Source organism: Dipodomys spectabilis, unplaced genomic scaffold (assembly GCF_019054845.1).
Source record: "Dipodomys spectabilis isolate Male_0828 unplaced genomic scaffold, ASM1905484v1 ptg000188l, whole genome shotgun sequence".
NCBI lineage: Eukaryota > Metazoa > Chordata > Mammalia > Rodentia > Heteromyidae > Dipodomys > Dipodomys spectabilis.
The window spans coordinates 1,550,174-1,573,236 of NW_024870865.1; the positions used below are offsets into that span (position 1 = coordinate 1,550,174).

A 23,063-nucleotide genomic window follows, 5' to 3' on the forward strand; every position below is an offset into this window, starting at 1 on the left:
GCAGCACCCAGGCCCTGAGTTCAAGCCCCAGGACTGGCTCTCCTTAGCCCTCCTCACCTCGCCACCTCCCCCCTCAAAAAAAGTAATTTCTACAAAGAAAAGCTGGAGGTATGACTCAAGAGGTAGAATACCTGTCTGGCAAGGGCAAGGAGGTGAATTCAAACCACACCCCTACACACTGATTCACAGATTGAAACCCAACAATCTATTCAAGGCATCATTAAAGCATTCTCCAGAAGCTGTCAATGTTCGAGAGCAATCAACACATGGAACCTCTGCTTGTTTTGTTTTTTAATCACTGACAATGGTATTTAGTAGACTACAACAATTAAGAAAAAAAGATTGGGAAGAAAAACAAAGTGGGTTGGGGCTGGAAAGGTGGCTCAGTGGTAGAGCCCTTGCCTTGCACGCATGAGGCCCTGGGTTCGATTCCTCAGCACCACATAAGCAAAAAGAAAAAAGCTGCAAGTGGCTCAAGTGATAGAGTGCTAGCCTTGAGCTGAAGAGCTGAGGGACAGCGCCCAGGCCCAGAATTCAGGCCCTACGACCGGACCCAAAAAGAAAAAAAAAAGAAAAACAAAGTAGGGGCTCTTCCATATGGGAATCTAATCATAGTACCCTACTCTTCAATTTAAGTAAACCTAGAGAAAAGGAATTATTTATCGAGCCTCCATTTAGAAGTGATTTAGCGAGAGGAACTTAACTTCAAATGTGACACCCCTTCCTCCCCACAAAAGGAACCATTCACTGTGTCAATGAAAATCTCCTTGACTGACAGGACACAAACTGCAGACTGTAGCACTGTCTCCACCCAAGCTGAAGGCACCACCCTATGAAGTGGATGCCACAGAAACCTCAAACAATGTGAGGTGCATTCACTAACCCTGTCTAATCAGGCAGCTCTGCAGCCACGATTCAATCAATGGCAAATGGACTTTGTTTTTTAGCTTTTTTAGCATTCCAGGTACTTTATTCTTTCCCCATCTCAAAACCACTCCAACAAGTTTTACTGTTGTATTTTCTTAGTTGTAAGCGATCTATTTCAACCAAATTAAACCTTTCGCATTCTTTTTTTTTGGGGGGGGGGGGGGGGGGGGATCCGGTCAGGCCCTGAACACTGGGCCTGGGCACTGTCCCTCAGCTCTTCACCTCAAGGCTAGCACTCTACCACTTGGGCCACAGCACCACTTCCGGCTTTTTCCTTTTTGCTTATGTGGTGCTGAGGAATCGAACCCAGGGCCTCAGGCATGCAAGGCGCTTAAGCGCTCTACCACTGAGCCACCTTCCCAGCCCACCTTTCTCATTCTTATTGTTAGCTCAACTCTATTCCTAGCACCCACACTCTACAATATATTTTTGTTTCCCTAACTCCTTCAATTGAGCAAAGCTTTCACCGAGGGTCTTCATATATAATTTTATTCATCCTCCAACTTTTCCCTTCCCCTTGGCCTTTTTCCTAAGCAGTCCCTTAGATACACATTTGATTTGTCAATACACATATTCATGGACATACATACATTCATATCTACATGTCCATGGGTATGTATATTTTTAAGTATAGCTTCCAGGAGCACACAAAAAATTTTTTTGAAAGTGGCTTGTCTCAGTATGATATACTCCAATGGCATCCATTTTAGATAGAAAATACCTGAAGAACAAGAAACTGAACATGTACAGACATTTTTTCATGGTTTAATATTTGCATACCGTGTGGATTATATTAGGGACAATAAGTAATCTAGCACTGAGTGACAATTTGTAAGAGAATGCATAGTTTATGTGTAAATGAAGTATCTGCATATACTATTTCATATAAGGGACTTTAACATCTGCAGATTTTGGAATTCTAGGGGAACCCCAGAACCAGTCCTCTGTGGAGACTGCTATAAATAGTACTTCCCAAAGCACCTCATTAAGATCCAAGCCATTTGTGGAAAATGAACCATGCAACTTGTGAGCAGGGAGAGGGGGGGGAAACTGAAGGAAGGTGAAGGGGGGGTGAAATTGTCCAAAAGGAAATGTACTCATTATCTGACTTATGAAATGATAACCCTTCTGTACATCACTTCAATAACAATTTTTTTTGAGGGGTTGTGGTAGGGGTGGTCATGGTGCTTGAACTCTGGGCCTTGGACTCCTGAGCTCTTCAGCTCAAGGCTAGTACTCTACCACTTGAGCCACAGCGCCACTTCCAGCTTTTTCTGTTTATGTGGTACTGAGGAATTGAACCCAGGGTATCATGCAAGCACTCTACCACTAAGCCATCTTGCCAGCCCCAAATTATATTTAAAAAAATAAAAGAACCAAATGTTTTATAATGAACCCTCAGCACCCTCCTTCCACATACTCTGGAATACAAGAGGGGACTTCCTGAACATCCAAAAAGTCCTTCCTTGTTACTCTGCCAAAGATACAACAAGAATGTGCAACATCCCTAAACCTGTCTTCTAAATACCAGTGTTTCTTAGAGAACTAATTCTGCAGAAATAGGGTGCCACAGTCCAACAAACAAGGAAACCACCGGTGTTTTTCATGTAAAACAGGTTTCCTTAAATGCAGGGTGGTTTTTCCGAATCAGTAATTATGTACCTGTCATGGCGGGACAGCTGAGATAGCATTTTCTACAAGCATCTGACCACTAACATGCCATGTGTCTCGCTGAACATCAAAGTAATGTTCTACACTGCACTTTGAAAAATGATGAAGTGGTTCAGTGTTGCACACAACAACGATGCCCATCACCACGATAGAGAAAGAGATGGCAGGTAGCCCTCTCCTTATTTTTAAGTTAGCACAATGCAATCAATATCTAAATGACAACATTTTTTGTTGATTTCTTATGAGGTAGAGCTAAATAGGCAGCCAGGTGTGATGGCACATGTCTAGAATCCCAGGACTTGAGACAATACCCATGGCTCACACCTGTCATCCTAGCTACTTGGGGCTGAGATCTGAGGATCGCAGTTCAAAGCCAGACAGGGCAGAAGAGTCCCCATGAGACACTGATCTCCTATCCCTACCCCCCCCCCTCAAAAAAAAAAAAAAAAATGGAATTGGTGCTGTGACTCCAAGTGATAGAGTGCTAACCTTCAGCAAAAGAGCTCAGGGACAGGCCGAACCAAAAGAGAAAAAGGAAAAAAAAAAGAAAAAGAAAAACAAAAACAATCTCTGGTGGCTGAAACATGCTCACTGTCCAATATATGCATCTGAATCAAAGCTAAGCGCTGGTTCAGGTTTGGTTGTGTAAGTTCTAATACCTTTTGAAAATAAAAACTGAGTCTATGCTAGCCACATGAAGTTGAGACCTGTTACACACTCCTTGTGAGTGACAGGACCCGGTTAATGACACAGCACAGTCAAATGTTCTGATCCCCTTTTCTTGGAAAAAACATCAAACAGGATGGACTCAATCTGTTAATTATATCACCTATGAAATTCCTGTCACTCTTCAGCAGTGGAATTAACCCCAACAAAATAATCTTCACTAGTTTTACTGGCTTCTATGCAAACATCTTAGTATACAAAATGTCTTGTAATAAAACAAGGCTCTGCTACTGTCTAATGAGCTCTGATCACTTGTTTCTAAGTAAAGCATTTGGAAGATTCATTTAATACATTTTCTGGAAAATCATACAGGTGGGATGCTTTCAACTTCAGTCACTGACTGGTGAACCTGAAGCTCATCTCCTAAGAAAAGGAAGTTAAAGAGAGTGATGAACCTTATCCTAAGCCACTGGGGAAGAAAAAAAAAAAGAGGAAGAAGAATTAAAAATACCTCTCTAGCTTCTGGACAGTTCTATTTCAACACTGAAGATTTTCCTGTTTTTCAAGCTGGGTGTGGTGCATACCTATATCCTAGCTACTTGAGGCTGGAACAGAAAGATTATATTCAAAACCAGCCTGGGCAGTCAAGTCGGTAAGACTCTAGGCTCCATTTAAGGAGCAAAATGCCATGAGCAAGAAAGGCAAGCAAGAAAAGAAAATTCAAGGCCCTGAGTTCAAACCCCAGTACACCCCTCCCCACACACATACACACCCACACACACACACACCATTTTCCAAAATCCTAACAGTTTATTCAACTTGTACCATGTGTGTTCCTTCTGCAGGGTCACCACAGCCTCATTTATAGTTAAAGAAAAAAGCAGGCTGGAGGCTCATGACTGTAATCCTAGCTACTCAGGAGGCTGAGATTTGAGGATCGCAATTCAAGGCCAGCCCAGGCAAGGAAAGTCCATGAGACTCTTATCTCCAATAAGGAAACTGGAAGTGGCGCTGTGGCTCAAGCCTTGACCTGAAGAGCTGAGGGATAGTGCCCAGGCCCAGAGTTCAAGTCCCACGACCAGCACAAATAATCATAATCATAATCCTACTAAGTATAGTTTAAGTGAGGGCACACTCAGCATGAGAAAACAAGGAAAGAACTCTCACCAACACACAAACAGGGATGGGGGTCCAGTCAAGGAGGCGGCAGCAGGAGGCAGGTGGCTCCAGTGACCCAGGTGTGTCCCCCCGGTGTGTCCCATGTTACTAACCCCCATGCCATCCCGATCCAGCCCAAGGTCTGCTCCTCGGGGCTCCACAGCCTCCCGAGGCAGCAGCGGGTGACTCCCTCACCATCTCCAGAACGGCCTGGGCGCCGCCCTTACCTCCGGGCCTGTAGACCACGTCGTCCTCAGTGATGTAGGAGGTGATCTCCCCAGTGTCCGTCCTCTCGTAGCGGGATTTCTTCTTCGGGGGTTTCTTCTTGCTCTTCTTGGTGGCCTCCTCCGTGGCTGCCCCGTTGTCATTGTCCTCATCCTCGCTGTGGTCGCTCTCCGCGTAGTTCTTGGCTCCTCCTTCCAAGGTGCAGCTCCTGCGCGGCCGCGAGTTCTCGCTCTCCCTCGCCTTGTCTCTCTTCTCCCTCTCGCGGTCCCGGTCCCGGTCCCGGTCCTTCTCTTTGTCTTTGTCTTTGTCTTTGTCGGCCGTCATGATTCGCCACGTGCCTTCTTCTGTCCTCTCACGGCTAGGCCTCCGTGAAAGGTAGACAGTGAGCCTGGGCTTCAGTCTTCTGAATTTCTCACTCAATTCCAGGGAAAATCCAACCACTCCAACAACCCCGACTGTCAACAATGCTAGCGGAGAGAAGAGAGGAGGGGTTGGTTTACTTTCACGGTTCCTTAAAAAAAGTATCTTTATGCGGATGCACAAGGAGGGGGGTGGGGGTAACAAACCCTGGTCAGAATCACCCTTTCCAACATTTCTCCCCTCCCTCCCTTACACCCACCTTCTTCCTCGCTTCTTCATTTTATAGGGTGACACAGGGGATTCTGGATTGTACTCTCACCCTCCTCCTTTTATTCCTTCCTAAAACTCTGCTTCGTTAAATTTTTTTCTTAATCCTTCTTTTTACATGAAAACTTCAAACAGGCTATAATAAAAAGGTTTAGAACAAGTGATATACAATTTCAATACAGTTTTTGGCCTTAGCTACTAGCAAGGTTTGAGGCTTTCCTCCCTTATTAATTAAAAAAACAAACAAAAAACCTGTCTAAATCCCAAGAATAACTGGACTTCCTGTACATCCACTGCTGTCTGTTAAGGAAAAGCGAAAGTATCCTCCAGTGGATAACATATAATAAAAAAAATTAAGCAAATTAACTTCAACTTACAAAACAAAGGAAAGAACATGTAGAATTTTTTTTAGGATAAGTTATTTCTATATAAAAAATAAACTTGGATAGCTTTGGATGTCACGTAATGAATGCATTGTCTTCTGATGACTACCATTCTCAAATTTCCAGAGCTCCTTTCAAGAATAAATATGTTTGATTCAAACAGAAATAACAGACTCAAAATACAGGCAACACCTTGCAAATCTTTCCAGTCTACCATTCAAGGCATACTCCAGAAAAAAAGTCATTTCTCTAGAGAATTACTATGTCTACCTTAACAATTCCAGAAACAACATCCCTCCTTTTAGGGAGTGAGAACTAGGTGGTTTTTACATTTTTCTAAATTTCCACTATTAATAGCTTCCCTAACAAACTCCTCCACAGCTAAATCTGAATCCTAAACTCCAAAGCAACATAATTCTTATAAAAAATTTGTATCAGAGACAAAAACTTTTGAAATGTCTATTTTAGAATTCTTCAGAAGCAGTCATTTTTATCTTCCATCTTCTCCAGTAACTCATCTCATCTCTTCAATAATCTTTACTAAATACTAAGTGCCAGGTGTTCAGAACTAAAACTACAATGAAGGAAGAAAGCCTGATCCTAGCCCTTAGTGCTCTACTGTAACAAAAGGAGGCAACAATCAATGGGAGAGCCATCTGTTTCTCATGCTACTAGGCCAGATAGAAAAGAACATGTGCAAACAAACAAAAGACTGGTCCTGTTTACTTAGCCAACAACAGATCAGTTTTCAATTGTAGTCCTCAAATGCAGAGATAATTCTCTTGGTCATGCCAGAATCCTAAAAATTATCACAGATTAAATAAATGCATAGTTCAAACCTGATACCAGATTGAAGTTTCCCTTAAGCATGTCAAATATCCTTAGGAATTCAGGAAAATAAAAATCTTAACAAGCCCCTTGGGAAATGACCCAGGAAGAAGCAATAATAACTGGCCATCTAGAAGCAAGGCTAGAAGACTGACTGCATACAGTGCCAGCCTCCATTACTTCTTTCCACTTAGCACATATATTTTCAGATAGGATTTCAATTTTTAAATGAAATTTTTAAAAAGAAAAATAGAGCCATGGAAGATTTGCAGAGATGAATCATCTGCTAAACAATAATAAATTCCCAAGTCCCTGAGAGCCACTGGTATTAGTAACTGAAAATACAGAAAGTGACAAATACATTACATTCCCCCATCAACGTTAGGGTTTCGAGAAAGAACAAGCCAATCCAAAAAAAAAAAAAAAAAAAGCCGGGCGCTGGTGGCTCACGCCTGTAATCCTAGCTACTCAGGAGGCTGAGATCTGAGGATCGCGGTTCAAAGCCAGCCCGGGCAGAAGAGACTGTGAGACTCCTATCTCCAATAAACCACCAGAAAACCGGAAGTGGCGCTGTAGCTCAAGTGGTAGAGCGCTCGCCTTGAGCTGAAGAGCTGAGGGACAGCGCCCAGGCCCAGAGTTCAAGCCCCATGACCGACAAAAAAAAAAAAAAAAAGGAATTTTAAATTCCTAACACTGAGGCTGGGCGTCGGTGGCTCACACCTACAATCCTAGCTACTAGGAGGCTAAGATCTGAGGATCACAGTTCAAAGACAGCCCAGGCAGGAAAGTCTGTGAGACTCGTATCTCCAATAAACCACTAGAAAACCAGAAGTAGCGCTGTGGCTCAAGTGGTAGAGCACTCACCATGAGCAGAAGAGGGCAGGGACATCACCCAGGCCCAGAGTTCAAGCCCCACGATCCACCACCACCTCCCCCAAAAAAATGTTACTGATAAAATGAGCTAAGCAACTCAAGGTCAGCGATGGGAGGGAGGGAATGAGAGGGAAAGAGGGAACAGCTTAAACAAAAGGAAAGAAATGTACATATCACCCGATGTGGAAGAAATAGTTGTATTGTCAAAGCTAATAGAATTCACAAACTTTATAGACTACGATAATGAAAATTTGCCTCATGAAGGTTAGAATGTGTTTAAGTGTTACTATCTCTCACAGTACTGTGAAATTTGTGAAATTTATGTAATCACTTAATCACAATAAAAAATTATTTTTAAAAATGTTAGTTCAAGCCTAGCACTGGTAGCTTATGTATGTACTCCCAACTACTCAGGAGGCTGAGATCTGAGAATCACAGTACAAAGCCAGCCCAGATAGGAAAATCTGTGACACTCTTATCTCCAATTAAACCAGCAGAAAACCAGAAATGGCACCATGGCTCAAAGTAGTACAGTGCTGGCCTTGAGCAAAAGAAGCTCAGAGATAGCACTGAGGCCCTGAGTTCAAGCCCCAGAACAGGCAAAAAGAAAAAAAAAAAAGTTATTTTCAGCACTGACAAAGCAAAAATAAACTCAATTTGAACATTCAATAGTACTTACTATAAGATAGTTTCTATTTACAAAGTCAATTTTTTCTTAGTTATCTGAAGATTAAGTACATTTTCATATTATTTGCTTATTAACATGTAAATATACAGTATATATTTCCATAGTCAACCATGAGGTAACTAAGAACATCTGTATTACAAAAGCCAAGGTCAATCCAACTGTCAAGTATGTATTTTCCCAATATTCAAACTGATCTTTCTAAGCCTCAGTATACTGTGACCAATACACACCAATAATATATTATCTGAATAAAGGGATGCACAGGGAACCGAGATGGTGCTAAAAAGGAGAGCTGTCACTTTAACGTGCTAGGAATGATAGGCAAAATAGCCAACCTAAGTGCACCTTTATAGCAATGTGAGGTCAACAGAGCGGTTTCCTCATTTGATCCTTCCAATAGGTCGAGAAACTGAATTAGGCAGAGTTGTTACCTCACTGTACCATATACAGCGCTGCAAAGAGATGACTTACACAAGGCCACACAAGCACTGGGCGACAAAGGAAGCATGCTGAAGCAGCTCTAGCAGAGCAAACCCGCCTGACCTGATTAGGACCTGCTGCTCTCTGTGCAGCTGGCCTCTAACTCCCCACAGGTACCAACCTGTCCTCCACAGATTCAGGCTGGTCATTCATGCTGACAGTTTTAGGAAACACATTCATTCTGCTCTCCCTTTCTCCAAGAAAAATGACCAAAACATAGGTTTAAAGTATGTGTTAATTACTGCTCATCCTAGTAAAGCAGGAAACACAGTGTAACATACTCCAAATAATAATAAAGTTTAGTCTAGAGCATAAAATGTCATCTAGTCCTCTGAACAACTACTACTTGCTGCTTATGGCCATAGGTGTTAGAAAACGGCAGAGAGGGGCTGGGAAGGTGGCTCAGTGGTACAGTGCTTGCCTAGCATGCATGAGGCCCTGGGTTCGATTCCTCAGCATCACATCAACAGAAAAGGCTGGAGGAAGTGGTGCTGTGGCTCAAGTGGTAGAGCACTAGACTTGAGGTGAAGAGCTGAGGGACAGCACCCAGGCCCAGAGTTCAGGCCCCACGACCAGCGAAAGAAAGAAAGAAAGCAAGAAAGAAAGCAAGAAAGCAAGAAAGCAAGAAAGAAAGCAAGAAAGAAAGCAAGAAAGCAAGAAAGCAAGAAAGAAAGCAAGAAAGCAAGAAAGAAAGCAAGAAAGCAAGCAAGCAAGCAAGCAAGCAAGCAAGCAAGAAAGAAAGAAAGAAAGAAAGAAAGAAAGAAAGAAAGAAAGAAAGAAAGAAAGAAAGAAAGAAAGAAAGAAAGAAAGAAAGAAAGAAAGAAAGAAAGAAAGAAAGAAAGAAAGAAAACAGCAGAGAAACACACAAGCATCCCTGCCCATCCCAGAGTGGAAACATCCTCGTGCCCACACAAATGAAAGGCTGTGTGTGCATGGTGGCTTCTGTGGGGATTCGGAGGGTACAGTTAAACAAGTGGTCAGGGAAGACCTCCCTTAGATGGCTTCAACAATAAGACAGAGGAAGCCAAAGGACACGTGCACACGTCCAGAGGTAAGAGTAGGCAAGGCGCACTCCAGACACAAGAGACCAGGGTGGGCAGGCGGGAGTGGAATGGGCTGGAGGCTGAGAGATGAGCTGGGAGAGGTGAAGGGGCAGAAGCAGGAGGGCTCGGGTCCTGCCAGGTTCTGTGAAGACCGCCTTGTACTCAAGTGACCCAAGGACATGATGTGACTTCTGTTTACTTAACTTCACTGTCCACTGAGAACAGAATGAAGCGATGTGGGGACTGCACAAAGACTGGTAAGGACAGAGACTCAAGGCACAACCCAGGGAAGAGGTCAAAGCAGCTGGGATGGCCAGGGTGGTAGAGACCTCATTTCCTATGCATTTTTAAGACAAGAGGCAAATAGAATGTGCTAATGAACTGGCAGGTGAGGCCTAAGTCAAGAACAACTCTTCAGGAATCTGGCCAGAACCACTAAGTGATGAAACTGCCATTGTCTGAGTGTTGACTGGGGAGGAGCAGGGGCTCAGGTCACGCACATACAGGAGCATATACAGCATATACAGGAGGTTTGGGCCACAACATTGGTAGTAAAGTGTAAAGCTCTGGGCTCAAACCCAGCACTACAAGAGGCAAAGTACACACTGAGGTCCAGGCTAGACAAAAAAAAAAAAAAATTTAGTTTCAAATTTGGTTCCTAAATTAGTTTGCAACTAAGATCACCAAGGAAGTAAATGAAAATGTGTGTGTATAAGTGGGCATGTGCATGTACACACAGTAGTACCAGCGCTTGAATTCAACAGTACTCATATTCATTGTTTCTCACTTATAGCTGGCACTCTACCACCTGAGTCACACCTCTTCTGCTTTTTTGCTGATTAGCTGTAGTCTCTCTAACTTTTCTGCGCCGGGAAGGCCTTAACAGTGATCTCAGATCTCAACCTCTCAAATAGCTAGTTTTTTTTGTTTGTTTGTTTTTGGTCGGTCGTGGGGCTTGAACTCTGGGCCTGGGCGCTGTCCCTCAGCTCTTCAGCTCAAGGCAAGCGCTCTACCACTTGAGCTACAGCGCCACTTCTGGTTTTCTGGTGGTTTATTGGAGATAGGAGTCTCACGGTCTCTCCTGCCCGGGCTGGCTTTGAACCGCGATCCTCAGATCTCAGCCTCCTGAGTAGCTAGTATTACAGGCGTGAGCCACCAGCGCCCAGCTTTCAAATAGCTAGTTTTTGTAAGAATTTTAGTGCTCACAAAAATAATTATTATTCATGTTATGTGGAGAGGATGGATATACAAAACAGTTAAATTACACACGTTGCCAACACCAGTAGATTCACTAAGGTAAAAGGTATATTCCTCTTAGTTTCCTAATAACAGGCACAATTTGGCCAGCTGGCTCAATTTTGTTTTAATCTAATCAGGGCCAAGGCAATTTAACCATCGAGGAGAAAGAACTATTCTTAATTACTTAATTACTTCAGGATACTTCAATCTCTACAAACATCATTTTGTATCTGCAAGATGAAGTCAATAAATCCCTCCCACTATTTCTCAGAACCACTTCAAAGTATCAACAGTTCTGTTGTGCTCAGGGTTCAACCGCCTTTAAGCGGACCCCGAGGGTGGACTCAGAATGGGATGGGCTGAGCACCTGAGGGTCAAGTCTTGAGGCTGCCATATGCTCTATGCCCTGGGCAAATTGCTCTACCTGTTTTGAGTCATCATTTGATGCAGGACAGGGCAGACATGGAATGCTTCTGTAAATTTCACATCTCCAAGGAAATGCACTCTGCTCCTGAGTTGTTTTTGTTTTTGTTTTTTTTGACGCTGACGATTATGGGGCCTGAACTCTGGGCCTGAGCGCTGTCCCTCAGCTTTTCAGCTCAAGGTTAGCGCTCTACCACTTGAGCCACAGCGCCACTTCCAGCTTAGGTGGTGCTGGGGAATCAAACCCAGGGCCTCATGCATGCAAGGCAAGCACTCTACCACTGAGCCACCTTCCCAGCCGGTTTTTTAACTTGAATTACAATTGTCTAAGCTGTTCAAGCCACATTCTCTGTAGAGCACACTTGATTTCCACACCTAATACCCCAGTGAAGTCCAATTCATCCTTATTCAACCACAAAAATACTTGTATTTTTCAAATGCCAAATATTTTGCTTAGCTCTTAGTAGTTTACCAAGAATCCTGAGGGTTTGAAGTTAATCTTAATTTGCCTATTTCAAGTTATCACCATCTCCCACACAGATTAATATACCTGCCTTCTAATTAGTCTCTGTGACTATAAAACTTTAGTTTTGTTTCCCAATTCATCTTACAACAAAGCTAATCACTGTAACTGTCAGCATACCACTGGTGGAGATGAGCAATAGCGGTACTGAGACCTAGTTCATGTAACATTTAATTGGCAATGTGGAATACACACCATTTCCTTTTTACAGTCTACACAGACCTGAAATCAAGTCTTTGTCCCTCCTTCCCTTCTCAGGACTCAAGTCTCAGCCACTCTCCCTACATTACTTTTTTTTTTTTTTTTTTGGGGGGGGGGGGGGCAGGGAGGCATCAGTCATGGGGCTTGAACTCTGAGCTCTTCAGTTCAAGGTGAGCACTCTACCACTTAAGCCACAGCACCACTTCTGCTTTTCTGGTGTTTTATTGAAGAATCTCATGGACTTTCCTGCCCGGGCTGGCTCTGAGCCACAAACCTCAGATCTCAGCCTCCTGAGTAGCTAAGATTATAGGCGTGAGCCACCAGCGTTGACACCCGGCTTCTACATCACTCTTAAGGGCTGCAACTGCCTCAAATCAGACCTCCAGTCCCTGGAACCCATCTGCAAGAACATTCTTCCCTCCCCCTTAGCCTAACTTCTACTCACTCAGCCTCAAGCACTTCTGTTCCCCAAACCTGAGAAGCCTCCCAGGCCCACCCACAGTCCATCCTCTTGTTCTGCCCCACCCTACCTGCAAAACATTCTTCTTGCATCCCACCAGTAGTATCAATCAATAACATGTGTCACCTCTCCACTAACGCAAAGTTCTTAAGGCCCAAGCCTTCATTCATCACATCATAGTCAATGAAGCAAACTCACCAAAGTTTCCTATCTCAAACCCACTAGTCATTCTCATTTCTCCATTCAGCAGCAGCCTGAGGACTGATTACTGCCTCTAAGAAAGTCTCTTTCCTTGTTTTCCTCATCTCCTTTTGATGCTTCAAAGGTTTCACTTAAATACACCCAAATTATAGGGATACTCATGCTCCCCGTCAACCACTCTTCTAGATGGTCCTTCCATCTATGCACTGCCCACTGTCATGCAAGGAGACATCTAAATGTGGCATCTGCTTAATCCTCATATTTATTCCATCACCAATGAAATGTCTCTCAACTTCATCTACTTCTAGTACCCAAATCTTAGTTGAAGCTACGTAGCCGGGGCTTTCCTGGGCCATTTCCACCAGCTCCTTGGTTGTCTCAAGCCCAGCCATCTCAGCCACAAGGCAGATTCTCTGTAATACATTTCATTTCCCCACTAAATGCACTCACTAAAATGTACACACATGCCCCATGATTCTTTTCTACCCTGCAGCCAGGGTACGCCTTCAAGAGGTTAATGACATTATGTCTGGCTCCACTTTCAAGTACTTCAGAATGACTTCCCACTAGAGGAAACATGGACGGACACACGGGGACGGACACATACACACACACACACACACACACACACACACACACACACACACACTAGAGGAAACATGGATGGACACACGGGGACACATACACACACACACACACACACACACACACACACACACACACACACACCATATCGTATCAACACCTGGCCCCATCTCACACTACTCCCCTGCATTTTCTGCCCATGGACACACAGGGGTACTTCTTGGGTCTCTAGGCACACACAGCCTTGCCTATGAGCATAGTTTTTCTTCTCTCTGCCATGCTCATCTCCTCTCCCAAATGAGGGAATCTCTGATTCTTCTTTCATCTCATAATTCTACAGCAACTTTCTCAAGAGAGCCTTTCCTGTCCAAAATTACTGTTAGATTCCTTTATAGCACTTTTCCCAATTGGAACTTTACATTAATTTTTGAAATTTGATTAACTTTGTCTCTACCTCCAAGCTACGCTAGACAGTCCATGAAGAACTAACCTCTGACTATTTGTGCACTCTCTTGTATTCACTATGTGGGCATATGAAGATGAAGAAAAAATTACTATTTCTCCCTTCTCATGTTCTCACACATAACCTAGGATCAATAAAGAGGATATTATGGGGACAATTTTATTTGGGAAGGAAAATATTTCATAAACAACTGAAGAAGTCTTGAACTGGCCTATAAGCCATAAACAGGGTAAGGAGAAGCAAAGTAGAAAAAACCAGAAAGAACTGAGCTCGCTGGTGGCTCCCAGCTGCTCAGTGCTGGCAATGTCTCAGGATACTGGGGTGGCAATGAGAACACTAACTCAAGAAGAACTCAGCAAGGCAAAACTGCACCTTCTGCAGAAGGGAGTGCTGCTAATAGGAAGCAAAGTATGCAAGCATAATGGTTTATCCTTAATGTGTTACTGCTCCTCATTCCAAGTGGTCAGAACTTAGGTTCACAATCTTGCCCAATTGGCTAGTTTGAAAGGGGTTATGAAAACAAGGAATGTGGCTTAATTACAACAGCTTCTTACAAAGTGGTGGCTACCCTTGCAACAGTGGCGGTTATTTCAAGAAACCACTTTGACAGAAGAGTCTAACTCCTACATCAGGAGGCCAAGATCTGAGAGTGAAGATCTGAAGGCAGCCAGGGCAAAAAAGTCCAAGAGACCAATTTCCAATTAACCAGTAAAATGCTGGACTGGAGGTATAACTCAAATGGCAGAGTGCCAGCTGTGAGCAAAAAGGCAGAGTGAACCCTCAGATCAAACCCTAGTATTAGGACCAAAAAGGAAGAAGGGGGGAGGGGGAGAAGGAGGAGGGGGAGAAAGAGGAGGGAGGGGGAGGAGAAGGAAAAGGACAGGGAGGGAGGGAGGGGAAAAGGAGGGCAAGGGAGGAGGGGGAAAGGGAGAAGAAGAAGCACAAGTATTCAGTTAGATTGCTGCAGGTGGCATCCACAAGGGGAAAAGGCAGAAGGAAACAAGTCTAAGAAAATAATTAATGGAAAAGCTAGAAGTAAGTTTGATGTACTAAACACTTTACACATTGTTAACTCACTTCATCTTCATTATGATAAAGGTGACAGTATATTTCATTATCCAAATTGACACATCTGAGAGAGAAAAGACACAACTCATAATTACTCAGGAAGCAATCCTGACCATCTGAGCATCCCATGTGTGACCTTATGCAGAAGGTACTATTGTTATATAACATTAACAGTGTAAAAGCAAGCACAGTAAGACTAAACAACAGCACATGCATTAGAACTAGATTATGAACCAAAACATGTATGTGTTGAGATTGAATCCAAGGCCTTGTGCATGCTACACAGAGCTACATCCTGAAGCCCCAGAACCAGTATTCTTTAACCACCACGCTCTCCTGCCTTGTATGCTCCTAAAAAAGACCAGTCACCCAATGCAGTGGCCTCACAAGCAAACACAGTGCTGCTGCAGGCCACCAAAATGAAAACCGCACTTAGGACCATTCGCTGCATTTGGCAGCAGGAGTTACATTCCTCAAGAGTTATTACTGTCATTACAAAGAAACTATTCCAAGTCCACTACCTCCCGAAAGAGGGACCAAAGCACCTCAAGTGCTTCTGCCTTTGCCATTTCTGCATCTACTGTGTCTCAACAAATGCTCTGGCATTCTCCTTTGTGAACAAAACCAATGGACAAGTGGGGAACAGCCAAGTGCCCAGGCCACTGTGGCCATGCCTCCCAGAGGAGCGGCTATGGCCAGCGAGCAACAGAAGCCACAGAAGACTGCTACAGATGAGTGACTTGCTTTCAAAGGGAAATCAATGTTCTTTTCCTGTTCCCTTTCAGATCAACATGCCTGGCAAAGAAAATGTAGTGACTTTTGCCATGGAAAAGGAAATGTCATTCTTGTATTCACTGTATAAAAATAAGTAAATACAGTCTCCTCACAGAGAGCAACCTGCTGAGGAGAACTCCTCAGAACATGCCTGAGCATCGCCAAGGAAGCGGCCAGGTGACACAGAACGATAGAGTCAGCACAGCTGTAGAGTCAGCAGAAATAAAACTTCCAACAGAAACAGACACAGTACTGGAGATTTCCCATATTGTGAAGTTGTTCTACCTGCCACATCCAAACACCGAAACAAAGAGCCGTCAAATCCCCCTGCACAATTCTCTACACAGGAGGGCAAGGGCCATTTAAACACAAAGCTGCTACAAGGTTATATGCTTGTTATCAGAACATGGAGCTTACTGAAGGAAGCTCAACAACCATGATGGGATGCAGGGCTCAAACTCTGCGCAAAACTTGAGGGTATCAGGGCAGGCCGCAGAGCAGAAATGCTTTCACAGAGGCAGGTTAGAAACCGTGGGGCACTGCACCGCCCTGAAAGGCTCTCAAAGAAAACCAAGAACACCGGTAGAACCTAAGAGAGAATAAGACAACTTAATTTCTACCAAAGACCTAAGAACGCATAAGACCACTGCCGAAAGTGGAAAGGTACACAGAAGATCCCAATTCCAGGTCACAGTAAACATCCCAATTAAAATAAACTAAGAAACCAGGTGCAGGTGGCTCCCATCTGTAATCTTAGCTATACAGGAGGCTGAAATCTGAGGATCACAGCCCAAGCAGAAAAGTCCACGAGACTCTTATCTCCAAATTAACCACTCAGAAACCAGAAGTGGAGCTGTGGCTCAAAGAGGTGGAGCATTAGACTTGAACAAAAGAGCTCAAGGACAGCACTCAGGCCCTGAGTTCAAGCCCCATGACTGACCAAATTTTTTTAAAAATCCAACTAAGAAACACTATTAGCTTTATTATCCAAAGCAAGAGTTCCCAAGTGCTCTGGGAAGTTTCCAATAACAATTCAAGCTCCTGTATTTAAAGAATATGGAGAGTCATTCACACAATTTCTGTTCATATTTTTATGATATATATTAGAGAAGTGCTGAAATTGGGTTTTGACTTCAGGACCTGGGTGGTGTCCCTCAGCTTTTTTACTCAAGGTTAGTGCTCTCCACCACTTTCAGCCACAGCTCCCCTTATGACTTTTTGGTGGTTAAATGGAGATAAGAATCTCATGGACTTTCCTGCAGGAGCTGGCTTCAAACTATGATGCTCAGATCTCAGCCTCCAGAGTAGCTAGAATTACAGGCATGACATGGGCCACCAGAACCCAGCTAGAAGAATCTTGAGTCAAAAGTCAGCTTGGGACAAGAATCTGTTTCAAAATACCAAATACAGACCACCACCTCTTGTATTATGTTTTGTGGGAAATGTCCAGAAAAGGTAGGTTAAGTGCTTTGGCCTTTTAGACAGGATAAATGGGAGTTTTCTGGTATGGCTCCGGGGTTTCTTTTAGTAGTGACAGAAATATGTTAAAATAGATTATGGTGGCATTTACCAGTGTCTTAAAACACTTTACCTAGGTAAGATATATATAAATTATATCTCAATAAAACTCATCAAAGGGCTGGGAAGGTGGCTCAGTGGTAGACGTTTGCCTTGCATGCATGAGGCCCTGGGTTCGATTTCCCAGCACCACATAAGCAAAAAGAAAAAAGCCAGATGTGGCGCTGTGGCTCAAGTGGTAGAGTGCTAGCCTTGAGCTGAAGAGCTGAGGGACAGCACCCAGGCCCAGAGTTCAGGTCCACGACTGGAACACACCCCCCACCCACCAAAAAAAAAAAAAAAAAAAAAACTTGTCAAAAAAAACATGCAGCATTGCAATCAAGCAAGAAAAGCTCAGGCTTTGCTACATCCAAACATGATGCATGGGATGAGCTTTTAAAGCTGTAAACACATACTAAACACATAAACAGAGTTTTATGTCATGTACTGTTGAAAGTAAAATTAGAGAGCCATTTTAGAGTACAGTGATCTTTAATATGCAGGAACTCTTGGTGAGGGCTCACTACCTGGGCTTAGCAGGTTTAAAGTAGAGTTCCTTTCAGTTTGCACAACTCCAAGAGCCAAAGCAATCTGCAACCATGGCACATTATACTCTCAGCATTTGATAAAAGGAAATAAGAGAGTAAATTTTATACTTACTACAATTACACTTCACACAAATACGAAAAAATCAAAAGCATTCAAAATATACTCCTGATCTATGGGTACATATTGTATCAGTGGGAAATGGGAAGAATCACAAAGCTCACTGGGAGCAGTCCTTTTAAGCACTTCAAATCTCTTAGATGAAAGGGAAAAGCAGATGACTTTGCCAAAACTCAATTTGCCAATTTCTATGTCTGCCATTCTAACTTGATGCAATTCTTTCTAAGGTGACTAAATTTATTAACCCTACCATATGTTAGCCTGATGTCACTCAAAGAAAAAAAGCAGAAAAGCTGCTAGGTTTATTGGTTCCAGATGCCAGCAACTAGTAGTGAGTGACCACAAAGGAGATAGGTGGGAGAGGTGCAGAGCCCAGACTACAATTTAAATGTCGTAACTATCACAATCACCATCATTTGAACACCAATTTCCAGAGCATATTTCCTCCCCGCTCCTCCACTATTCAGAACACTGCCCAAGAAATCCTAGGTACCATGATGAGAACAAATACAAACTAGCCTCAGAGAGCTTAAAGGCTAGTGGGAGAGGGAAGAAATAACAAGTATTATATTATTCCAAATATATAGCATAATATTAGTATCCCAAGGCAAAGGTAAGTGCTATGGGGAAAAATTAGGGTGGGTGACATGCTGGAAAAAATTAATTTACTTGAGGCAATTAACAAGAGGTCAATTTGACCTAAAGAAGACAAGCAAGTGATGTGGTTATGGAGGTGAGGGATTCTAGGCAGAAAGAAGAGCACGTCCAAGGGCCTGAAGCAGGAGCTTCCTGGCATACCCAGGCCGCCACAAAGCACCAAGCTGGCTGTAGCACTGGGGCAAAGAAGAAAACTACAAGCAGAAAGGGAGTTGGGAAACATCTGCTCAAATAAGGGTCACACTGTGTACACACGTGGAGCAGGGGATCCTCGGCTGTCTTTAGACCTCCTTGCATCCTGTGGGGTTATGAGCCTGTTACCTCAGGCAAGGCAGTGCCAGTGAAGGAGTCAAGCAGTAGTCTGATTCTAGATACATGGTCCAAGCATGGCAGTAAGAATTTGTGAAAAGATTGGATTGGTGAGAGACAAAGGGAAGAATTAAGAAAGACACTAAGGATTAGGTAACTGGAAGATTAGAGTTGCCACAGACTCATAAAGGGAAGAGAAAGAAAATTAGAAGTCTATTGGAGTATGTTGAAGTTGCCATGCTGACCAGAGACATGCCTGGGTCAAGAGATATGAACACCTGTGTTAGACGGAAGCATGCAATCCTCAGAACACAAACAGTCCTGATAACCAGGAGACTGCGTGGTACCAAAATGCACTGCCAGGGATAAAAGACTCAGGTGGAGAAGAATATTTTGAAACACACAAGACTGTTAATGGCATGCCCAGTGAATTTTTGACCTATAGGATGATGGAAAGACTATATTTGGAAACCTTGACATGGCAGCAATACACAGCACTATGTGTTTAAAAACTGCCTGTGGACAAGTTCCATATTAATGATGTGGCCAAATGTTGCATTAATCAACTCCAGGCAGCTCTGGTCCTAGAGGGTCCAGCTGGAGGCAGACACACCTGGCAGGAACACCTTCTTCTCCTGTGGTTTGTTGAGGAAATGCACCAACTGTCCAAATGAAAACATTTGTCATGCTACAAAAATGGAGGAAAATCCTGCTTGAATGATTCTCACCTTGGACATTAATGGAACAGCATTAATGATTTTTTTTTTGGGGGGGGGGGGAGGGTCCGGTCGTGGGTGTGGGGCCTGAACTCTGGGCCTGGGCGCTGTCCCTCAGCTCAAGGCTAACGCTCTACCACTTGAGCCACAGTGCCACTTCCGGCTTTTTTCTTTTTGCTTATGTGGTGCTGAGGAATTGAACCCAGGGCCTCCGAGGCATGCAAGGCAAGTGCTCTACCACTGAGCCATCTTCCCAGCCCCATTATTAATGAATTTAAAAAAAAAAAAAAACCAGCAGCCAGGCACTGGTGACTCACGCCTGTAATCTTAGCTACTCAGGAGGCTGAGATCTAAGGATTGCAGTTCCAGGCCAGCATGGCAGGAAAGGCTGTAAGACTCTTACCTCCAATAAACCACCAGAAAACCAGAAGTGGCACTGCAGCTCAAGTGGTAGAGCACTCACTTTGAGCTGAAGAGTTGAGGGACAGTGCCCAGGCCCAGAGTTCAAGCCCCACAACCGGGGGCGGGGAAGGGGGAGACAGAAACAGCTTTCTTAACTAGCATGTTGAATACATAATATTTTAAGGTTCATGTGAAGAAGAGAAAAAGAAACAAGAAACTACACCGGGCACCAGTGGCTCACGCCTGTAATCCTAGCTACTCAGAAGGCTGAGCTTTTTGGATCACAGTTCAAAGCCAGCCCGGGCAGGAAACTGTGAGACTTATATCTCCAATAAACCACTAGAAAACCAAAAGTGACACTGTGGCTCAAGCGTGCTCTTCAAGTGTGAAGAGCACAGGGACACCGCCCAGGCCCAGAGTTCAAGCTCCACGACCAAAAAAAAAAAAAACAAAACAAAACAAAAAGCACTATTCAATGAGTAAGCTTACAAATTCAAAATAAAAGTTCAACTCTGGAGGGAAATAAAATGAGATCTGATAGGTTCACTAGAGATGTATACATTGGTGCCACAATATTTCAAAGAATTAAGTCAAACCAAGCTCTGGTGACTCACGCCTGTAAATGCTACCTACTCCGGAGGCTGAGATATGAGGATCTCAGTTCAAAGCCAGCCCAAGCAGAAAATTAACTCCAATTAACTACCAGAAAACCGGAAGTGGAGATGTAGCTCAATGTGATACAGCACTAGGCTTAAGCAAAAGAGGTCAGGGACAGTGCCCAGGCTGAGGTCAAGTCTCACAACCCAGGGAAGAGGGGGTTAAGTCAAACAGAGTACTACAGTATCAATAAGACTGATTCAAAGACTTAAGTGGCTTCAAAATCTACTTGCATTATTACAGAAATTTATGGTTATATTTATTAATGAAAGAAAAGGTTTAACTAAAAATTTTAAAGGTGTCAAGTAGTTAATGGTGAAAATGATAGTTTATAGCAACCAGAAAAGATACAGAATTATTCTATCATACATTACTTCCTCCTGAATGACCAAATGTTATCGTTCCAAGAGCAAAAAAGGAAACTACAAGAAGCCCAGGATTGGAGTGTTCAAGCTTAAAGCCCTGAGTTCAGCCCTCTGTGTGGATGGCAGTGGGGGTGTTTGGGGAGGGTCCCTCAGGACAGCACAACCCTGGCGATGTCCACTCCTGCTGGGAGTGTCAACATCTATCTTTCTGGTTATTTGGCTTTAGCGATGCTTGGCTTCTGACTCCAATGTAATTTCAGTTTCCAGAGTTTTCTCTCCAAAAGAACATGTAACTAGGGGCTGGGAAGGTGGCTCAGTGGTAGAGCGCTTGCCTTCCATGCATGAGGCCCTGGGTTCGATTCCTCAGCACCACATAAGCAAAAAGAAAAAAGCCGGAAGTGGCGTTGTGGCTCAAGTGGTAGAGCGCTAGCCTTGAGCTGAAGAGCTGAGGGACAGCGCCCAAGCCCAGAGTTCAGGCCCCAGACCAGACCCCCCCCCCAAAAAAAAAAAAAAAAAAAGAAACCACATAACTATTTTAAATTTTTAATACTACATTCTCAGTTTAAAATATCAATTCTACCTTAAGCAGTAAAGAGGGAAAATAGGCTTAAATACACAATCACTGGTAATTAAAATAGGAACAATGACCAGGAGCCTGTGGCTCAAACCTATTGTTCTGGCCATGCAGGAGGCTGAAATTTTAGGATTGTGGTTCAAAGCCAGCTGGTCAAGAAGTCTGAGAGACTCTTAAAGCTCCAATTAAGCATTAAAACAGCCAGATGAGCTGTGGCTCAAGTGGTAGAAGCACTGGCTTTCAGCAAAAAAGCCCCAAGACTGGAACCAAAAAAATAAATAAATAAAAGGAATAATGTTCAGAATCCAATAGAAAAATGTTTCTTGTTTTCACCATTGAAAAGAGGAACAGCTAAACTCATTCAAGAATGAACTAGGGCTGGAAATGTGGCTTAGTGGTAGAGAGCTTGCCTAGCATGCATGAAGCCCTGGGTTCAATTCCTCAGCACCACATAAACAGAAAAAGCCAGAAGTGGAGCTGTGGCTCAAGCCTTGAGCAAGAGAAGTTCAAGGAAAGTGCCCTGAGTTCAGGCCCCAGGACTGGCAAATAAACAAACAAAGTAGTCATTATTATAAAAGTAATTTGTTTACAAGCTTTAGAAGATGATGTAATGGGTCATGTATAAGGATACCAAGCTCTGTTCCATATATAGCCTTCTGACCAGACCTATCAGAGATTAGAAGACAATCACCAAGTCATTTCCAACATAAATACAATTTCTCTCTAAAGTAGTGTCTGTCAAGATCTTGGATAGTTATTACTAACAAAACCATGTGTTTGTGAAGATAAGGACTCCAGAAGGTAACAAAATATGAAAAATACAATGTTGGCCTGGGAAGGTGCTCAGTGGTAGAGAGCTTTTCTTGCATGCATGAGGCCCTGGGTTCGATTCCTCAGCACCACATAAGCAGAAAAAAGCCGGAGGTGGTGCTATGGATCAAGTGGTAGAGTGTTAGCCTTGAGCTGAAGAGCTATGGGACAGCACCCAGGCCCAGAGTTCAGGCCCCATGACCAAGAAAAAAGAAAGAAAGAAAAAAAAGAAAGAAAAATACAATGTTTATCTTAATTTAAAAAGCAGGATGAGGCTGGCTGGTGCCTGTAATACCAGTTACATAGGAGATCACAGGGCTTGTCCTTCCAAGGCCATGCTTCTCTAAATCCCTATCTTTTCTTTTTTTCTTTTTTTTGGGGGGGGGGGGGAGGGAGGGGCTGGGTGGGGCGGAGTGGTACTGGGGCTTGAACTCAGGATCCCATTCTCTCACATACCTTTTTCCACTCATGGCTGGCATCTACCACTTGAGCCACAGCTCTACTTTGGGCTTTTTGGTGATTAAATAGAGATGAAAGTCTCGGGGACTTTCTTGCCCAGGCTGGTTTTGTACCACAGTCCTCAGATCTCAGACTCATATCCAACTAACCAGAATAAAAGCCAGAAATGGAGAACACCAGCTGAGGGAGAAAAAGCTGGGGAAAAGCCAAGCCCCAGTACCAGCAAAAATTAGAAAGAACACATCCAGATTAAATCAGTAACATTCAATTTAACATTCCAGCTTTTGTTAAATAATATATGCAAAGGTACTGTTTTTTCCATAGATAAATGGCCTAAGAGAAGCCTTGATTTGATTATTTATAAATTATCAATATAGCCTTAGAA

The 23,063-nt window shown here is 43.4% G+C and overlaps 1 protein-coding gene across 2 annotated transcripts in view; it reads right to left on the reverse strand.

Moving 5' to 3' along the window:
- Rere (arginine-glutamic acid dipeptide repeats) overlaps positions 1-23,063 on the reverse strand; it is a 394,753-nt gene that overhangs the window by 248,691 nt on the left and 122,999 nt on the right. For both annotated transcript variants that reach the window (XM_042695750.1, XM_042695749.1), the window contains exon 2: positions 4,650-5,114. In XM_042695750.1, the coding sequence (XP_042551684.1) occupies positions 4,650-4,971 (322 nt within the window). In that variant the 5' untranslated portion in view covers positions 4,972-5,114. The remainder of the gene's footprint in view (positions 1-4,649; positions 5,115-23,063) is intronic.